The sequence below is a fragment of the Echinops telfairi genome, unplaced genomic scaffold (genome assembly GCF_000313985.2).
Source record: "Echinops telfairi isolate 266 unplaced genomic scaffold, ASM31398v2 ScPeMD7_7413;HRSCAF=8451, whole genome shotgun sequence".
In the NCBI taxonomy this organism is placed as follows: domain Eukaryota; kingdom Metazoa; phylum Chordata; class Mammalia; order Afrosoricida; family Tenrecidae; genus Echinops; species Echinops telfairi.
The window spans coordinates 1,814,163-1,834,603 of NW_022111313.1; the positions used below are offsets into that span (position 1 = coordinate 1,814,163).

A 20,441-nucleotide genomic window follows, 5' to 3' on the forward strand; every position below is an offset into this window, starting at 1 on the left:
GCTCCAGTCCCCACTCCCAGTCACACTGCTCCTGGGCTGTGCCCACCTGGGACGGACCTTCTACAAACTGGACAGAATCTCTTAGTCTAACATGCCTGCCATGAAAACAGAACGGCCCGATGGATCCCAGCGTCTCCCTGTTCCCGCTTTCATTCTCTGGCTCTGGCTGTCAGCCCTGACTGCTCACTAGAAACTTCAGGCCGGTGAGCCCTGGGGACCCCTCCCCAGAGGTATGAATCCAGTTGGGTTAGGGGACAACCGGGACCATGCACCTGCCTCTTTCCCCAGCTCCATGCCTAGTTGCTTGACATCTGGCACGATGGCAATGTTGACACCATGGGAATCAGCAGGCGCTACAGATGAGGGCCCAGAGAGCCAGTCATTCGACATTCCTAGCCCACCGCAGGGCGAGCACACAGTGTGAAAAGACCCCGTGGTGATTCTCGGGTGCCATAGGGCTGGCACCCACTGCCTGACACATACTGTATGAGAGGTGCTCACCGGTAATCAAGACCATTTTCCTGACTCACGGTGGCCGGGTGCCTTGCAGGGTAGAATTGCAAGCCATGGGAGTTTTGACAGCTGACTACTGGGAAGCAGATCACCAGCCCTTTCTTGTGAGGCCCCTCCAGGTGCACTTGAGCCTCAAACTTTTGTGGTTTAGCCACCAAGTGCTTCGCCCCATCCAGGGACTCCTGCTGTGGATAACAGGTGCTGCCAGGCCAGCTTTGGTCCATAATCACCATCTGTTCACCGAATGGCCATCCAGCCCTGACAGATAAGAACCGATTTAGGTGAATCAATCACTCAACCCTCACAGACACCCAAGAAAGGGGGTTCTGACTCACGGTGACCCTGGAGGACAGAGTCAAACTGACCCCTTGGGGTTGCCAGGGCTGTGAATCTTGACAGGCGCCGTGTCGTCATTCTTCCACAAAGTTTCTGGTGGGTTTGAACCTCCAGTCTCTTGGATAGCAGCCAAGCGCTTCGCCACGGCAATTCCTACAGGGCTCCCCAAAGAGAGTGACTACCCCATTTCATAGATGAGGAAACCAAGGCCAGGTAGATCCCCTGGCGTGTCAGCCAAGGTCACACAGCTAGTTCACGCCCGAGCTTAGGTTTGAGGCCACATCTGTGGGCTCCCAGGACATCTGGGGTGGCCGTGGTGGGTGTCCCATGTGCCTCTGCTCATGGTGACCTGGGGGAAGGGGGCCTGAGTTGTGGACCCTGCCGTGTGTCCCCGTGTCCAGGCTTAAGCACTGGGAATGGGCAGTGTCCCCAACCCCGGCGGGTGCCTGCCCTCCGAGCAGAGCCAGGGCCCTACTGGGGCGGGTCCTCTGATGCTGTGCTGTCTTCTCCCTCTCAGTGGAACACGACAAGGAGATCTTCCACCCTAGCTACCACCACCGGGAGTTCCGCTTCGATCTGTCCAAGATCCCAGAAGGAGAAGCCGTGACCGCAGCCGAATTCCGGATCTACAAGGACTACATCCGGGAGCGCTTCGATAATGAGACATTCCGGATCAGCGTCTACCAGGTGCTGCAGGAGCACTTAGGCAGGTGGGTGCTGTGGGGGGGGCTTGGGCCTCCGTCCGTCCGTCCCAGGAGGCCGGGGGGGTTGTGGCTGGAGGGGGTGAGGCTCTGTGATGGGCCCGTGGCAATGTCTGCTGGAGCTGCAGCCAGGGTCTTCTTCAGGAAGGTGTGGTCTGCACCACTGTCCCCAATCTCGGTCAGCACTGGCCAACCGGTATTGGGGGGCCGCCTGGGCCTGGGAAGGAGCTGCAGGTGTACCTCTCGCCCATCCATCACTGGCTCCAGGGTTCCCGGCTCCCCAGGCCATGAGAGCAACTGGGGTGGGAAGGAGGGGGTGAGGGAGGGAGACCCACAGGGATCGAGTCAGCAAGCTGGCAACCTAAGCATGCTGGTGGTCTGAGATGGTGACAGAGGGATCGGTGACGGGGTCACTGGCCACATCTGAGCCAAGGGGAGTCGAGGGAAGGGTCTTGGATCTCTGAGGGAGGGGGTCGTGGAGACAGAAGGCTGTGATGCTCTGGGCCGCTGAGTGATTTGAGGTCGCTTAGCGTGAAGGGGGTGACACTGCAGAATCAGATGAAGCTTTGTCGCCCCGTCACACCTGACCCCAGACCTCCCATCTCAGTTCACCGGGGTCTGCCTTCTCCACTCAGCCTCAGGGGCCTGGGCGGGTCAGGGCAAGAGAGGCAAGAAGAGGCTTGAGTCACTGGAGGGAGCAGAGGGACAGGGGCAGGTGTCCTCTGCTCTTCGGGTGACAACTGGTCACCTCAACTGGACCGTTTGAGCTGGGAAACAAAGCAAGTTCATCTCCTGGAGGCCAGCCCCAAGCAGCCCTGAGGGCTGGGCCTATGGTCTGTGGGCCCTTCCCTCCCAGACAGGCCTGTGAGGGGCCAGGCTGCTGGGCCGCCTGCCCCAGGCTCTGCAGCGCCCTGGCCGGTCTCCCCAGGCTGGGGCCCTCAACAGGCCACGGGGAAGGTCTCCAGCAGGCGCATCATTGGAATGTCATCTGGATTCCAGGAGATCAAGAGGACTCCGCAGAAAGCGGACTCCCACGAGGGGAGACACTGGGGCTAGCCCAACACACTAATCCCTGCATCCCCGGGCTTCCCTGGGGCCCCGAGGACCAGATGTTCCTGCTCCGCACAGCTGGGCGGCCAATCAGTGCTCCTTCTGCTCTGAGTGCCGGGGCAGCTCGGGCCTGCAGGCCCTTCTGCTTGAAGAGGCGGGAGCAGGGCCCCCCTCTCCAGACAGGTGAAGTCCTTGGATGTCTCAGCGCTTCAGAGAGGCCCATCTCTGGGGCTTTGTTCCCAGCGCTGCAGCAGAAGGAGGCGAAGATCTTGCCCAGCCTGGAGCCCGCTCACCCAGCTCCTCAGATGCCGCCCCCCCACCCCCACCCCCACCCCGCTTGGTTGGTGATGACAGATCAGCCTCTGAGGCATCCTGGAGAACAGAGAGCTGCCCCCTCTCTACCGAAACAGACCCCCATGTCTTTATCCCCAGGAACCACTGGGGTAGGGGGATTCGAACCGCCGGCCTTTGCTTTTCGCTGGAGCCCCTGTGCTACCCTCACTGAGCGTTTCCATCAGGCTCGGCTGAGCCGGGCGCTGCGCTAAGCTTGTAAACATCCTCCACCCTCATGCGATCCCGGGAGGGAGAGCGGATGAGTATCCCCATTTTAAAGGTCAGGAAACTGAGGGCTCAGCAGCTACTTCCGGGAGCACACACCACCCCCCCACCCCCCCGCCGCCACCACTCCCCCATTTGTGTTGGCTGCAGAATGCAGCGTCACGCCCTAACCATTGGGCTTCCTCGGCTCAGAACAACATCCACTTCCCTTCCCGAAGCAAACATATCGCGTGGTTTCCAGGGACTGGATTTGGGGAAGTAGATCTCTAGGCCTTTCTTCTGAGGGGCTCTGACCTTGACTTTCGGCAGAGCACATCAGCAGCACCCCTCAGACTTCAGCGACGGAGGGTGTTCACCTGCTTCACGGTTCACACGGCGGTGGCGGGCACTTCTGTCTCCTGCCGCCCTCTCTCCTCCTCCAGCATGGCCCAAGCGTGCCCCTCCCCGCCGCCTTTTCCAGCTCCATCTCTGATATTTGGCTTCTGTGGGCCCCCCTACCTATGTCTTTCTTACATCTGGAAGGGCAGAGGGCAGCCAGACAAAGGGGCAGGCAGAGCCAGTCTCCAAGGGCTCAGTCCCCGGGCAAGAGTGAGATGTTGCCGTGTCGGGTAAAAGCGATTCCCTCGCTGTGTTGCTGGGATGCGGGAAGGCGATCCCGTGCCGGATCAGGGTCCCGTCACTGCCGAGGCGGGAGCCCCAGATGCTCCCCTGAGATAGAGGTCCTGCACGAGGCAGGGGCATCATTTCCAGCTCTGTGTCCCCCGGGCCCTCTGGAGAGGCGTGTCCCCACCTCGTGTCAGCGTGGGACCAGCCGCTGCAGGATCACCAGCTCCCGTGGCACCTCAGGTTTCCAGCCCGGGAACCTGAAGGCACAGACCCCCTGAGGCCAAAAGGAGGGGACAAGACTGAGGCAGAGGGGGACTCCTCAGCTTCCAGGCCAGTTCTCCTCACACCCAGCCAGGAGGATGGACAGCCTGCAGCAGAGCATCCAGGCTCAGAAGAAAGGCCTGGCCATCTGTCCTCAACGGCCAACAGAAACCCCATGGCGCAGAGGTGTGATTCCCGCCAGGTGTGGGCATGGCGCAGAGGCGTGATTCCCGCCAGGTGTGGGCATGGCGCAGAGGCGTGATTCCCGCCAGGTGTGGGCATGGCGCAGAGGCGTGATTCCCGCCAGGTGTGGGCACGGCGGAGCAGGTGGGCTTCGGTTCAGCGATGGCGGCTAAAGACAGCAGCAGCTAAACTCTGGGTGGCTTTTATCTGAGTTTAATAACATCAATGCGTCGGTCAGAGGCCCATGTGGCCCCACTCAGGGCAACCGCATCCACCCTTGGGGTCCAGCCCTCTGGCATCTTTACCAGTGACGGCTGGGCTCTGGACACTCCTCTGAGATCTGTCAGCCCCAGTTCAAAGAGAGGAAGTAACCGGCCTGGGGTCACACAGGAGTGGGGCTGAACTGAGGCTCTTAGACGCCACCACACAGGGTCTCTCCTAGTTCTGACGTCCTCCTGGGTCTCAGGTGGTCCAATCAAAGTGTCCACATGGCTCCAGCCCTCAGGAGTTAAAAGAAGAAAAAAAAAGCAAAACACCACGCCCAGCAGCTCCCCTGCCCTGACATAGGGTAGGGGCTCCCCAGGGGTTCTCTCTGTGTGGTCAGATACCAAGATGACTGTGCCATCTCGGGGAGAGAATCTCCCACAGGCTCTTGGGCCTGGCCTCACAGACAGTTTCAGTCCCTGCAGGACTGAGCCTAAGGTGCCGGCCAAGCCGTGACTGCCAGTTCCCGGCATCGGGAAGGGGCTGGCTGAGGCTGGAGGTGCCTTTGGCATCTGGCTCTGGAGGCTTCCAGAAGCTTCCAGAGGCTTCCTGCTGCTCCTGAAGGCCTAGGTGTCTGGCTTCACGTCTCCTGGCTCCCACCCCTCTCACCCCACCTCAGGCTTGGGGTATGAGTGCGGTGGGGAGCCGCCCTCTCAGGATTTGCCAGTTCCGCTCCAGAGTGGCCTTCTCGGCTGGGTGTCACGGCATGCCAGGGCTGCCTGGGAAGTCAGAGGGCAGCACGCCAGGGAGCAGCCTCCCTAAAGGGCTCACGGTTCCTTTGGCCCCTCTCTCTTGGGGTGCTCTAGGGTGCTCTCAAGCCTCTAGGTGCCTGTGGAGCCCATTCGAATCCATCTGGAAACAAGTCCACTGCGCCGGGCAGCGCCCACACAGCTGCGTTCACTGCAGTCAGGGTTGGCGCTCAGCACCCACTGCCAGACCAGCACTGACCACCGGGCCTGGTCAGGTGGGTGGTCAGGGCAACTTTTGGGATCTCTGTGCTTGGCTTTGTGGGCCTGGCAGTCATCAGCCAATACAGGATATTCTCGAGCGGGTTGGGCAGAGCAGGCGTGGCCTGGGCAGGTAGCAGGCATCCTCGCCCTTACTCTCCCCTCCCCTCTCCTGTCTGTGCTCGCCCACTGTGTGGGTGAGGTGACTGAGGCGAGGAGTCAGAAGCCACAACACCAGGTGCTGGGGAGTCGATGCCCACTCCTGGCCCCCGTGTGGGTTCTCAAGGCTGCCACCTCTCAGTTGCAGGCTGCCAGGTCTTCCTCTTGCTGGGGGGTAGGCTATGGTGGGGGAGTGTTGGCTAGCAGCTGAGTGCTTGACTGCATCACCACCCAGGGCCTCCCTAACTGACACAGGTGGATGCACATGTGGGCGATCGGGGGTCAAATCTGCTCGTGGACTGGGCTCGGGTTGGGTGCTGGTACTCTCTCCCTCTGGAGGTGGCTCAGAGGCAGTGTGACCTCACTTCCGATGCCCAGATGCCTCACCCACTCGCTGAGGAAAAAACCCCAGCTCCCCACCCCTTGGGGTCTAGTGTGGTCCGTCATGCCGGGCCATGGGATGGGGAGAGGGCACCCCACCCCCAGGTGAATGGCTGGTTAAGAGAATGAAGATAGCAAAATGTGCCTCTCCTATCTGACCACCCCATGTGGATCTGATTAATACCTTGAAGGTCAAGGGGAGCAAAATTCGCTGTGAGGCAGCCAGCCCGCTTTGCGGACATTCCTGGGAAACCAGGCCATGCCCTCTCGGTCCCGTTGATTTGGCTAACATCTCACAAACTCAGATGCCACCTGTGAACCCAGGCTGTCAGATGCCCCCACCCCTTTCCCAGGACGCCACTTGGAAGGTTCGTGAAGCTGGTGAGTTTCATGCCCCGACCGCCCCTCCTCGGGCTCTCCCCCAGTTATCGAGCGGGCACCGGGACATGGCAGAAGAAGGGGTGGCACTTGAGCTCTTGGTCTGTTTGGTTTGCTGTTGCATCTCGCTCAGCCGGACGGCCAGCCAAATGTTTGTTGCCTGAATGGAAGCAATACTACGCTGGCCTGCCCTTTAGGTTGTGGGCATCTCAAACACATGGACTCGGGCTCCCTGGGCACGCACACCAGAGACCTGCTGGAAGAGGGAGTGCAGAGCACCGACTGCTTGGCCCCACCTCTGGTTCTCTCTCCCCGCAAACTTTCCAACGTCTGTCTGTTGTAGAGGCCTGAAACCCAAGAATGGCTTGTGTGCAAATCGCCCTGCAGCATCTGAGCCCAATTTCCAAAAAGTGAAAATTGCCCATAATTATAATACTTTTCCATCCTATGGAAGCTGCCCTGTGATGATGATAATTATATGACTTAGAGCTTGTGTGCAGCGGTGGGTTCTCACTTGCAAAAAGCGGAGAAACGTCAGCCTGTGTGCCGGGCCCCCGGCTGCTTTGCATCCAAATGACTGTCGGGAGTGTGGGCTTCAGCGCGGAGGCTGTCTGCACAACGTGATATCCCTTGCGCTCGTAACAAAAGCATTTCGAGCAGGGTTCCCCTGCTCATCTATAGTAGGCTGCTGGTCCCAATGTATATTCACATCTGCATTTCATATCAGGCCCGTAACGGCTTTAGCCTTTTTGGCAGGAGACAAAGAGAATTAATATTTTTCAGTTTGGTCACAAGCGGTCATCTGTAGCCTGGAAGAGAGGGTCTGTACAAATATTAACTCTGGAAAGATGTGGAATGCAGGCTCACCAGAGGATCGGGTTTGCAAGGAGTCCCCCTTAGCTAACGGGATTCCAAGTTCAGGTCAAGTCAACACCTGGGATAAAAGCTCATGGTCTTTCAAACTCTTGCCACACCTGTTAGCTCGACTTGTCAATGCTGTTTCTTGTTTTTCCCTGACAATAAATACCCACAGCTCTGAGATGGGAGACAGGAGAGCCAAACGGCCTCCATTCCAGCACACAAACCCTTGCCGCTCCTGCCGCTCCTTCCAGACCCCAAGCAGGCATGGCTAATGGATTGCAGCACACCTTCCGGCTGTCCTCAGTACAGCTCCAGTGCTTGTTGAGTGAAGACACTGGGGGGTGAGACCGGCTGTCTGTCAGACTCCTCTGAAGCAGACCCTGAGAGTGGAGTTCCTGTTCAGGGACCCTACAAGCCCCAGGGCATGCCTGTGCTGTGACTCCTGGCCACTCCTGATTAATTGCTTGCCACCATCCATCCCCCAAAACTGTGCTGTGGAGTAGAACCTCCTAGAAGCAGTCTCACACCTCTCACCTGCAGCTGGTCTGCCGCAGGGGCTAGAAACCTGCTTATTATTTTTAGACGAGGAGTCTGTAGAGCCAGTTGGCTAACTGATTGGGCCCAGTGCAAAAAGAAAATTGTTTCCAAAAAAAACTTTATAAGTTTTCAAGATGGTGACAACAGAGCATTAAACCAAGTGCAGGCTGAACAGAAGCCGGCCCTGGGGTCTACCAGGGTCTCGGCCCGAGAAGCTGGCCCTGCGGATGGATGCCTGTGGCTCTCGATGTGCAGTAGGAGACCTGGGTCTGTCCTTCCGGACCCCTCCCTTCCCACAGTCCAGCTGTGGCCTGTACATGCGCACACGCGCGCGGACACACACAGGAATGCCAGTTCTTTTTTTTTTAACATTTTATTAGGGGCTCATACAACTGTTATCCCAATCCATACACACATCAATTGTGTAAAGCGCATTTGTACATCAGTCTCAAAACATTTTCTCTCCACTTAAACCCCCGGCATTAGGTCCTCATTTTCCCCTACCTCCCCGCTCCCCCCTCCCTCATGAGCCCTTGATAGTTTATAAATTGGTATTTTGTCATATCTTGCCCTGTCCGACGTCTCCCTTCACCCACTTTTCGGTCGTCTGTCCCCCAGGGAGGAGGTCACACACAGTTCCATGTAATCGGTTCCGTCTTTCCTACCCATTCTCCCTTTACCCTCCCTGTTTTGCCACTCACACCACTGGTCCTATAGGGCTCATCCGTCCTGGATTCCCTGTATTTTCAGTTCCTATCTGTACCAGTGTACCTCCTCTGGTCTAGCCAGACTTGGAATGCCAGTTCTTGCACACACACACACACAGGTCTAGTCACAAAAGGCCACACCTTCTCTGTGTGTCCCCTGGTGAGCTCATCCCACTCCGGGGTCCTTCCAGGAGCTCACTCAGCCACCTGGGCTCCCGGGCTGTGACCGTTTCCACGGCCGGGATAGTCAGTCAGCTCGGGACAGAGTGGAAGCGAAAACTTTTCACACACCTGTTATTTTGCTGTTGTTTGGCGGGGCTACCCTCATATCATTTTTAAAAAATCATTTAACCGGGGGCTCTTACAGCTCTTATCACAATCCATCCATCCATCCATTGTGTCAAGCAGCTTTGTACATGTTGCCATCACTTTCGAAACATTTTCTTTCTACGTGAGCCCTTGGTATCAGCTCATTTTTTTCACACACCTGGTTAGAGACGCCCAACTTCAGCCCCCCACCCCACCCCCGTGGTCTGCTGCAAGACAGACAGTAAGACTCTGTCCTCAAGCTAGAATGCACACGTCCTTTGGGGCTTCCCACCATCTGGTCCCTGGAGCCTGCGCCTCTTTTAAGTTGAGACATGGGGCACTGAGGCAGGTGTACATGTTGCCTTCGGGCACTGGGCGTTCCACGTGGTGGGCTCAGGTATGTCTCCAAGTCCTAGAGTTGTGATTTCCAGGTGATGGGGGTCCCTGGATTCCTGCTCAAAGCTGGCCTCCCAAGCCCCTTCTCTGCTGGTGCCCACCCCCCGACTCCTGCAGGTCTCAAGTTGCCCCCCCTCCCCCTCTGGAGGGTAGTCAGGGCCCTGGGTCTAGGAAGCATTTTTCTTCCAGCCCCAAGGGGACTACTCTGCCCTGTGCTAGCCTGGCCCTCGTCCCTGCTCCATGACGAGGCTGCCCCTACCCTGGGCCCTGGCCCCATGGAGGCGGATAAACACCCCCACTTCCTCACCACTGGGCTGAGGCATGTCTTCAGGGACAGATTACCCCATGACCACGGCAAAGCACAGGCTTACTGGTGCTTATGGTTCTGTATTGAACAATTTCACACTTTTCACTGCCTCAGACATCCTGCACCTGTCTCGCCGAGGCCCACGGCACTTTCGGCAGAATCAAAGCCTCTCTTCACATTCACACACTCTGACAGGGACCCCGTCTCCTCAGGAAGCACAGGAAGCAGGGGCTTATTTGTGCTTCCTTATGAATGTAGGGGCCGTTTCACAGGGGCCCCCAAGCACCCTGAGCCCCAGGTCCCTGGTCTGGCTTCCCTGGACCCCTGCCTCACTCTCCCTCGCCCCCTGCAGGCGGTCCCTGGCATCACTTTGCATGTATGGGGCAGGGTGTCTCTGAGTTCACATGGGCAGAGCCACCCGGCAGCAGGTTCGAACCACCGACCTCTCAGTGAGCGACCCAGTGCTTGCCCATAGTGCCACCAGGGCCCTTTCATATAAACGACCAGTCCTCAGGCCTCTGACAGGCTTCTTGGGGCCCTGAGCTGTGGCAGAAGATAAGAGAATCGGTCGCAGGATTAAATGACATGAGACTCTCAGAGCTCTTGGCCTACTTCCCGGGACCCGGAAAATCCTCGCTAAGTTAGAGCCTGGGCCCTTTGCCTGCCCTCTCCCCTGCACACACACCCTTGGCGTTAGGAAGCCAGAGTGGATCCAGCGCAGGCCCCCCTCCCACCCCTGTGTCGGCGAGGTATCCCCATCTGGCTGTGGCTGCTGAAAATCTTGAACTTGGTGCCTGCAGGGCTCGCTTCTGTCTGCCCCCCCACTGCTAAGTTCATTTCCTCTCTCGTTGTCTGCCTGCCTGCCTCCCTGGTGTCTCTGTCTCTGGGTCCGGAATCTTTGTTTCCCTCTTTTTCCAAGGTAGAGAAGGTGGTCCTCCACGTACATTGTGTGGGTGCTGGTCTGTTTATTCCTTGAGGGTGGCCGCCTTCTATTCTGGGCAGGAGCTGGAGGCTGGAGGAGACAAGGCCACAGGGAATTCTCGCAAGACGCACTGCCTGCCCACGCACACACGCTGCCGGACCAGACGCCACGTGGGGTTGTCCTGGAGCTGTTTTTAGAAATGCCGCGTTTATTGGGCAGGGGGGTGGGGTGGGGAGGCTCTCAGCAACTCACCACAGATAGGTCTGTGAGCCCCGAAATCAATGGCCTCTCGGGATTGGAGTCCTGTGGCTGGAGCTGCGATTAGAACGGACTGGCAGGGCCTCCAGCTTCCAGAAGGTTCTAGATTCCTGGGATCGACAGCAAGAGAGAGTAAGAGTCCAACCCAGAAGTGAATGTGAGAGGGGCTTACTTCCCAGCCCGCCTGCCTCCGGGACCCCCAACTCTCTGAGTAAAGGAGGCGGCAGTGAAAGTGGGCAGAAGATAGTGGGGGGACAGGGGGAGTGGGGAATAAACAGGAAACACTAGGAGCAAAGACTTCTCACTGGGAGGCTGTCAGGGATAATTTGGCAGCTCATTCCGCCCACGCCACCTCCCCCCACACACACACCTTATACAACCCCAGTCTGGTCCCCAGGACCAGAGCCTCTTCTGGGGCAAGGATGACCCGGGGAGCTGGGTACCAGTGCAGTTCTGCAGGCATTTGGATCCTTGTCATTAGAAAGCAAGCCCACAAACACCCCAACGCCCCGGGCCAGCAAGCATTCACGAGAGATTCTAAAACTCCCCAGTCCGCCTGTGCCTGAGACCTACTGTGCACTCCCACCCATCTGTTTTGGGTTGCTGTGATCCTGAACACCCTTCAGTGAGTCGGATTTTGAGACTAAGATGGATTAGGGAGAAAGACCTGGTGATCTACTTCTGAATAGGAGCTCCGCAAACACCCCACCCCCGTGGCTCACAGCAGCCCAATCCCCAGCCACACACTGCAGTGTGCAGGAGCGGGCCACACTGCCTTCTGTCGTGCACTGGGGCTGACCTGCAGACACCGCCCACCCCAGCCTGGGCAGGGGGTGGGGGCACCGACTGCCAGACTGCCACGTGCTGCGGTTACCATGGCAGCCTGGTCCTGATGCACCAGGTGCACTTGGGGCGGGACTCTGTGGTGCAGGAAGTTCAAAGAAGCACTAGAGTCCATGCAAACTCCTGCCTGGGTGTGTCCCAGGGTTTGCCCCAGGGAACCCACAGGGGAGTCAAATTCCAAAGGAGGGGCTAGACTGTAGGAGGCAAGGAATAAAAACTGATGTTCCCATCAGTGGGACAGCAAGGGACAGGCCTGGCTGTGTGAAGGCCCTGACCAGTGAAGGCTGGGTGGGGTGCCTCTAAGCTGAGGTAGGAGGGCGGGCAGGCCAGAGCAGGCAGCCCTTCTAGCAGGTTGACTAAGCGCCACAGCCTGCCCGGGACACTCCTGACCACTCCAGATTGCCCATTGCCCCTCCATCCTCAGCCCAAGGTTCCATTTGGCATCCTCTCTCTCTCTCAGTGCCATTGGTCCATTCGGATGCATAGCAACCTTAGAGGACAGAGTAGAACTCCCCTGGGGGAGGGAGCGAGACTGTACATCTTAACCGGAGTAGAAAGCCTCCTCTTTCGCCCCCAGAGCAGCTGGTGGTTTCAAACTGCTGTTCCAATGGGCAACCACCGCGCCACACAGGCTCCTCCATTCCAGTTCTTTGCGTCTCGTCAGCTCAGGCTCAAGGTGACCTCCATGCACAATGGAAGAAATTGCTGCCCAGACCCTGCTGGTGTTTGAAGTACCGGGGCATAATAACTTCCAGCATCAATGCAGCACACCCGCCGCCGCCGCCTCCTTCGACAGTGTCAGACACCATAAAACAGTGGTGAGGACGCAGCAGGCACCGGCAGGGCTTCCTTCTGTCTACAGAGGGTCACTGTGAATTGGGACTAACCTACGGGAGACGACAGGACGCACTGGAGAGGTGGACAAAGGAATAAAAGGCCTTTCCTTCTCGACCCCCTAGAGGGCTGCACCTTGCCGTTTTAGCAAATTTACCAATAGATAGATGATCCCTCCCATGCAAGTTGGCCATGCAGATGAAGGGGCAAGATGATCGAGCTTGTGGGCTTCTGTTGCCACAAGTGGACAAGGCCTTCTGAACAGCCACTTCCCCAAAGCAGACACGTGGCCCGTGAGCACGTGGCCCGTGAGCACGCGAGAGGACTCTGGGCCTCGCCCGCTGTCCCAGGAACGCGGGACACATCACGCCCACTAAGAGGGCTGTCATCCAAGCCCTAGATGAGAGGAAGGGTTGACGGCTGGATGTGGGCAGCCTGGAACCCTCAGAAGCAAGGAGTGAGAAGGTGCAGCGGTGCCACCACTTTGGAAAACTGTCTGGCAGTCTGGCAAAAGCTGGAACATAGAACAACTGGAGGCCCCAACAGTTCCACTCTGAGAGAGTCCTGAGCTGTTCACAAAGCATCTTGTACACGAATGTTCCTAGCGGCATGACTCCTATTAGCCAAAGAGTAGGGGAGGAAACAAAATGCTCATCAATGATAGATGGAGATCTACTTGGGTGAGTTGTGACTAGGGTCTTAATAGCTCGTGGACAGGCATCTAAGGAGTGCAGCCATTGATCTCTCCCCATCTGGAGGAATGCCAAGTGCTGTAGACTAAAAGACAGTCTATGGACTGATGGGCCACACAGGCATCAGTCTCCACAGCACTGAAACCAGAACTAGATGGTGCCCGCCTCCCACGGCCAGCTCTTCTGTGAAGGATGGCATTAGAAAGTCCTGGACAGCGTGGGAGGAAAACGTGGAGCAAAACCCAATGTCATGAAAGAGACCGAGTTGACGGGTTGGATAGAGACTGATGGACCCCCAAGACGATAGCCCTCGCGCACTTTCAGCTTGAGCTGGACTCATTCCCTGCTAGAATCGCCAACCACTTAAGGTCAAAGGGCAGCATTGACCCCAGGACAAACAGGAAGCTCGAGGGGGGAAGTGGAATCGATGACGGTTCAGGGAGGGGACGGCCATGGGTGCGTTAGAACAGAATGTGTACGGATTGCCGACTATGGAACTGGCGACCTGCACCATACAGCTTCACCTAATCTTCACCATAAAACCGTTTCAGGGGGAAAAAAAGGGTGGGTGGATCTCCAAAATGTGGCCCACCAACTGCAGTAAAAATATTCTTAGAACCTATGCCACCTGAGCCATTTCTGTAAGAGCACTTCGCCGGCATGGACTGCCTGCCTTCTTCAAGTACTGCGACCACGCTCCGTGCTGCGGAATGCGGTTCTGCCAGAGAGGCCAGTGCAGCACGCCGGTGAACAGGACGCTGAGTGAAAGGTCTCAGGCTCCGTTTCTGTGACATCTCCATGGAGACAGGAGAGAGAGGAGGAGTTACGGGGGCAGGGGGGAGGTGAGAACTGACCGTCAGTATGCATGGACGGCGATGGTGGCGCGGTTCTGACTCAAAGCCATTGAGGGAAAGGACGCGTGATGTGGTTACAAGACTGAGATTTCGTACACACTGGGCTTTTACGAATTGCTGTTTGTTTTCATGGGAAACGGTCGAGAGAGGCCCGGATAGAGAGGATGGTGACATTGCACTGGGAAGTTCTGGGAAGTCTGCACATCTTCGCGTGCAAAGCCTACGTGCACAGAGCCCCGAGTCTCAGCAACAAGTCACAGAAACACGCTCCTCCCTTGACAATCTAGCACCTGTGCAAGGTCATCGTCTCAACATTAGCACGGTCAAGCCCAACACAGCGAGGTTCACACGGTGGCACGATTCACTTGGCCCTGCTGCTCCCGTGGCCAGTCCGGTGCTCACCCCACTTTGTGAGTGAGGGCCGTGTGGCCCCATCACCAGGCAACAGCAGAACAAGTCTTTTTGACCCCAAACTCTGTTTCTTCCCAGAACACCAAGACCAACAAGTCCAGTTCTCTCCAAATACTCAGCTTCCGCCCCTCCTCCACACACACCCCAAACCCAAGGCCCTGCATTAACCGAGAGTGACCCTCATGCCTGGGAGCAGCGAGGTTTTACTACCTACCCATCTGGTCGGGACAGTTCAGGACTGGGCAGTGCACAGGGACTTGCCGCCTTGGCGGCACTAACAACAGGGGTGGAGTATGGTTGTGAACCTCATGCCCCTAGCTGGCATCCAGAGGGAGAAGCAACAAGACCAGCTCACCACCAGTTTGCCTCCAGAGTCTCTCAGCCCACCTTCTCCTGGAAAGTTCTACTGTGATGGAAAAAATGCATATTCTAAAATCTCCTCCGTGGGAAGCCGGGAAGGTCTTTATTTCTAACCCGCGGGTGACTTAGAGGCTATTTTGAGATGGTGATGTACCAAGCCCTTCGCCCACGACCCACTCCCTGGCGGAGTAAGTTCCCGCGTGGGCTGCTGGACGGGCCAAATGGGCGGTTTGCACAGACAGGCTCTGGGGAACACAGCAGCCCTGTTTGGAAGCCAGAAGACGTGTCTGCCCCAGAGCACTCTGGGCCAAGGCAGGAGCCACGGGAGGCAATTCCAGCTGGCCTCGCCAGCCTACACCCTGATGGCCTTGGCCATTCCACGTGCACCCTGGGCCCTGTTTCAAATGGCTTCCCACCTGCCCTGCATGGCTGTTGGCAGATGTTGCCCATCCACCTTGTGCCAATGGGCTTCCAGCCCTCGGGGTCTGCGAGCTCAAGAAGGTCTATCTGAGCCCTTCAAATTCTAAAGACCAGGGCTGGTCTGTCTGGTCCGAAGGGCCCCACAGGGTCTGAACAACCATGAAAACCGGCCATTGCCCTTCATCTGGGGGCGGGAACTCAGTGGCTCTTCATCTCCGGCAACACTAGCCCCTCTGGCCTTTGACCACAGTCTGTATGCATTTGCCCTGCGGGGTAGAAAGGCTTACCGGGTTGCTAACTGGAAGGTCAGAGGCAGAGCCCCCTCTGAAGAAGAAAGTTGAAGCTCTCTGGTCCTGTAAAAGATGTGCAGCCTCCACACCCCCTGGAGACAGCTCTCTTCTGTTCTCGAGTCCCTGAGAGCCAGAATGGGCTGATTGGCAGTGGATTGGGGTGTTTGTAATCTTACATTATCTGTTCATTTGTCCCCAATCAATGTCAGTCAACATACTGTTTTTGAGATTCAACTTGATTGGGGCACGCATCCGAATTTCACTTCTCTCAGGCCAGAGTGAGACCCCCTTGTGTGGACCAGTTATTGGCTCATCTCTGGACTCTGGGTTGTCACCATCTTTGGGCTGTGTGACTAGCACCCCGCGACGCGTACAGGGCTCAGGTTCTAGAGCCAGATTCTCCTGCGCTCTGTCTTGCTTCTGTCACCTGTAAGGTCTGTAACATTGGCATGGTGAGTTGCGCATTGGACTGCTATCTGCAAGGTCAGCAGTTCAAAACCACCAGCTGCTCCACCGGATAAAGATGAGACTTTCTTCTCTACTCTGTCCTCTAGGGTCACTGTGAATTAGAATGAAATCGATGGCAGTGAGTTCTATTTCTGTGTTCATGGTGGGTAATTGGCTTCACCCCTCCGTCTTCACTTTTCTTACCCATAACATGAGGCCGCTCATCCTAAGGGAACCGAGAATCGATTCGTAGGAAATGCCAGCTTTACCACATGGAGAAGGTGAGCAAAATGTCTTTGGATTCCCCGAGAACCCTGGAGCAGACTTTCCCCGCTCCATCAGCGAGGCCAAGGAGCTCAAGGTGAACAACAATGCCTCCAAGAGCTCGCTCAGACGTTTGGTGGTTTTAAGACCCTGTTCTTTGGCGCCCTGGTGGCACAGCGGTCAAGCACTCAGCTGCTAGCCTGAAGGTTGGTGGCGTGGACCCAGAGGCAGCCGTGGTCGTCTGCAGAGAGGGGTGTTCCTGTCGCCAGGCGCCATCTAGTCAGTTCCGACTAGTTTGTCGACAGCCTTGGTGGGCACCAGAACCCGGGGATGGGTGGCCCTGAACCCTGCTGGGCCCTGCACCATCCTCACCAAGCCCCCCATGCCTGTGCCCAGGCTTCCCTGTGGGGCAGTTGTCCTTGGATCTAGAGGGTCATGATGACTCCGAGTCCACTGGCCCACTCAAAGTTTGTTTTGTACTGGGGTTCTTTGAAGATGCTCGGGCGGTACCTGGACATGCCCTCTTTCTCCATCCTCCTCCTCACAGCACCGGAAACATCTACACAAACCCTTTTAGCATCTATTTCCATGAGGCACCCCCTCCCACCCCCAGCGCCACCAAAAGTGCGTTTCAAGGGAGCTGCGAACAAAGGGAAACTGGACTTGGGGGAAGGGAGTGGTGGCTTCACGCTGGCTCCTGGTGAGTAGCTCTGTCCCAGTGAGGTGTCTGCTATTTAAAGGCCAAGCTCTGTTCCCTAGGTCACCATGCATCTCTTTACTGTCCAACAGGGCTCATCCGAAGAGCTGGTCACCTTTCCCCAGAAACAGTGCTTGTCCAACAAATCACCACCCAAGTGTGTGGCACCTGAGCTGCGTCTGCCCTGCGAGCTGCTGCTGCAGGAGCCAGCCTCTCACTCTAATAGGACTCCCTGCTCTCCTGGGCTCGTGGCAGAGCAGGGCTGGCTGGTTGGTTGACAGGCTTGGCGGGTGCCAGAACCCGGGGATGGGTGACGCCAGGTCAAACTGGAGCTGGAGACAGCAAGCAGGGCGTCCTTGTGTGTACATTTACGACTCGTGCGCACACCCCCGGGCCATGGGGCATGAAACCATTTCTACCAGCACACGGGGAGGAGAGGAAAGAAGCAAGCTTTCCATGACAGACTAGCTCCGCCTGGACGTGAAAGTCAGACACCAACTTAAACACCACTTGCCTTTGGCATCAGTTCCCTCTCGGAGCGACCGTGCGTGCCAGAGTGGAGCTGGGCTCCGTGGGGCTCTCAGTCTTTGCTAGTCCAGAAGATCCCCAGCCCCTTCCTCCAAGGGACCCAGCTAGGCTTGAACCTCTGACCTTTCCCTCAGTCACCTAAAGCCAAGAGAGCCAAACTGCCCTCCCAGAGGGTAGAGCTGAAGCCCCCAGGGAAGGGGACTTCACTCAGGACCCAGACACCAGGACCAACCCACCACCAGGATCTGGGGTGATGGATGGTCTCCAGGAAGGAGATTGTCTCGAGCCGGAAGAGCTAACGACATTTGTTCCGCTGGGCGCGGGCCACGTGTGTTGCCGGATGCCCTTCTTCCCTTCCACCGCCTCCCACTTGGGGTGGGAATGCCTCCCAGGTGCCCGGCCCACCCTGAGGTTTTGGAAACAGATCACAGGTGGTCCAGATTGTGCACATTCACAGATGCAGAGGGATTTTGCCCCAGGATGCACTACACCTAAAATCTCACCCGTGTTTAATTTAGATGGTTCCGAAGATGAGACCTTGGTCTGGGAGTTGCTTTCAGACTTTGGGAATGACGTCATGGGGTGAATGTGTTTGACATGTGGGCAGGATCTGAATTTGGGGCAGCCGAAGGGGAGCATGTTATGGATTAAATTTTAGGCCCCCCCCCCTTTTCTCCGCACCCCCCCATTGTAAACCCTAGTCTTGAGGCCTGTGGTTATGGAACTCTTTGGGGATGGGGTGTCTTTGTTTTGTCCATGGGGCAGGATTCCTGTAGGGTGTGTCTGGAGTCAATCTCCTTTGATTGGTGGCAATAAAAGATGGAAAGCCAGCCAGTGAGCGGGGGGGTGGGGTAAGGTGGATGCCAAGACACACAGAGATGGCCCAGGAACCAGGAAGCAGAAGCCACAGAGACAAGGGCCACCACCCCACCCCACCCATGCCCATCTCACAGAGAAGGGAAGCCTGCCCCCAGAGCCTGTGCCCTGAATGTGGGCTTCTCGGCAGTGAGTCGATCAATCCTGCTTGGTAAAGCCACCCACTGGCGCCCTTCCTGTTCTAAGAGCACTAGAGAAGGAAGACGGTGGCCCTGCCCATCAACGAACTGTCCCACCCACACCTGACCAAGGACAGGGCATGTGATTTGACGAGGCCAGGTCCGTGCTCTTAAGGGACAGATGGAAAGATGGAAACACAGCACAGGGTCCTTCCGTCCATGCTGGTAGGACTTGATGAGATGACCCTGTGCCTTCACATGGACCGGAATGCTTGTTTCTGAGCCTGGCCCTCCCTCCCTGCCTGGCTGCTCAGAGCCACCTGTTAATCTCCTAGATTAGAGTCTGTAGAGTTGACCCAAGGAGGTGGCTTCTTTGGTAGATGTGTCCCCTGTCTTCTTTGAGTCTTTTTTTTTTTTTGCACATATTCACGGCCCTGGTGAATTTCTCATATACTATGACAGCAGGTTCATAACTCAGGAGGCCCCGCAAACCCAGGGGTCCCCCCAGACCAAGTAGGAGAGAGGTCATTGGGTAGGTGTGTGCTGGGAGGACTGGGGACTCAGGTCCACTGGGGGTGTGTGCTTCATCTGTAGGAGGATCTGCGGCTCCAGTTCAGCCAGTGGCTCGGCAGGATGGAGCTGTCCGAGGTGCAGGCACTGCCCTGAAAACTCGGGGGGGGGGGGGGGGGGGGGGGGGAGGCGCAGAGGGGCGAGTTTGGGCTTGCAGACAGCTGCCAACACCTTGTCCTTGTGGGGTAACCTCAGGCAAGCCACCCAGACCCTGCTCCTCAAGTCCGGTCCCCACAATGCAGAGATCGTCCGTTTTATGTCACTGCCTGGTCATGGTGCTGGTCAACTGGTTGCTCTGAACCAAGGACGTCTCTGAGTGTGAGCAGAGAAAACACACTGTAAGAAACCCATGGTGAGAAGCTGATACCAAGGGCTCAAGTAGAAGGAAAATGTTTTGGAAATGAGTATGGCAACATAAGTACAAATGTGCATGATACAATTGATAGATGGGTGGTTGTTAGAGCTGTAAGAGGCCCCAATAAAATGATTTATTTTTTTAAAAAAGAAAGGAAGCTGAAGTTTTTCCAAATAATGTCGGAGACTGAGGCCAGTCTGTGGCATTCACTAAAGCACTGCAGTACTTGGTGCGCCAATATTTTAACTGATTGAAGACTTTAAAATATTGAAGCTTCCCACTCTTATCTTTAAATAATACATGGAGGCATTATGAAACTTTGCATGCTAAAATTCTATGGGAGAATATAAAAGTCCATCTGTCCGTCCATTCAGCTCTCCTCCTGTCCCCTGTGTGGCCAATCAGAGTTTTGCTCATCTGCCTACTGGAAAAGGTGGTGGGGAGAGGAGGAAAGGGTCACCATCAGTCACCTACCACTGGATGGAAGCCGACTGGTGTAGCTCTGAAGAGCACCCACACAGGCGTTCAACCGCTCTTGTTCTGACCCCAGGCTGGCCCTGTGAGATGATCTTGGGCAGGTCCTGGTTTTTCCATGTCGTCATGGAGATGGTGCTGTCCCTGCCTTTAAGGGTGGTGGGGATTAAATGAGATTGGGTATGAAGCCCTTAAAACACTTACAAATGAAAGTAGATTGGAAAGGAACTCCTCACGTAGAGACTGCCTCAGTAACTGAACGTTTGCTCCCTGAACCTAGCCCAGTGTGGTCGGTACATCATCTGGTGTCAACTGGAGACTATTAAGAGTGAAGGGGCGCAGTCTAGCCTGTCAATCGGGTCGCAGCTTGATGACCTCATTTGGAGGCGTGACGGAGATAAATAGCTCACAGGAGCCCAGATACACTCACTCCCTGCGAGACATTCCTGTGGACAAGCCACATGGAGCTACGCTGATGGAGCCAGAGCCCTGGAGCTGGAGGAACCATGTGGAGACGCACGCCAGTGCTGCAACTCCTGGATCCACTGGATCCACAAGACTTTCCACCCACTGGCCTGTGATCTTCCTGCTTTCCACATCATTGCATGGCTGTGTGAGTCTGAAGAGGAATTTATGGACTGTATTAGTCTAGGTACTTTGGAGAAACAAATCCACAGCGACTCATGTATAAGAGAGTTTTATGTAAAGAAAAGGTGCATCACGAAAACATCCCAACCCAATGCTGCCCAAGCCCACAAGTCCAACATTAACCC

At 56.5% G+C, this 20,441-nt stretch overlaps 1 protein-coding gene across 1 annotated transcript in view; it reads left to right on the forward strand.

Moving 5' to 3' along the window:
- The window catches only part of BMP7 (bone morphogenetic protein 7), an 88,417-nt gene that overhangs the window by 48,349 nt on the left and 19,627 nt on the right, over positions 1–20,441 (forward strand). Inside the window, exon 2 of the mRNA XM_004717143.3 lies at positions 1,367–1,559. Coding sequence (XP_004717200.1) covers positions 1,367–1,559 — 193 coding nt within the window. The remainder of the gene's footprint in view (positions 1–1,366; positions 1,560–20,441) is intronic.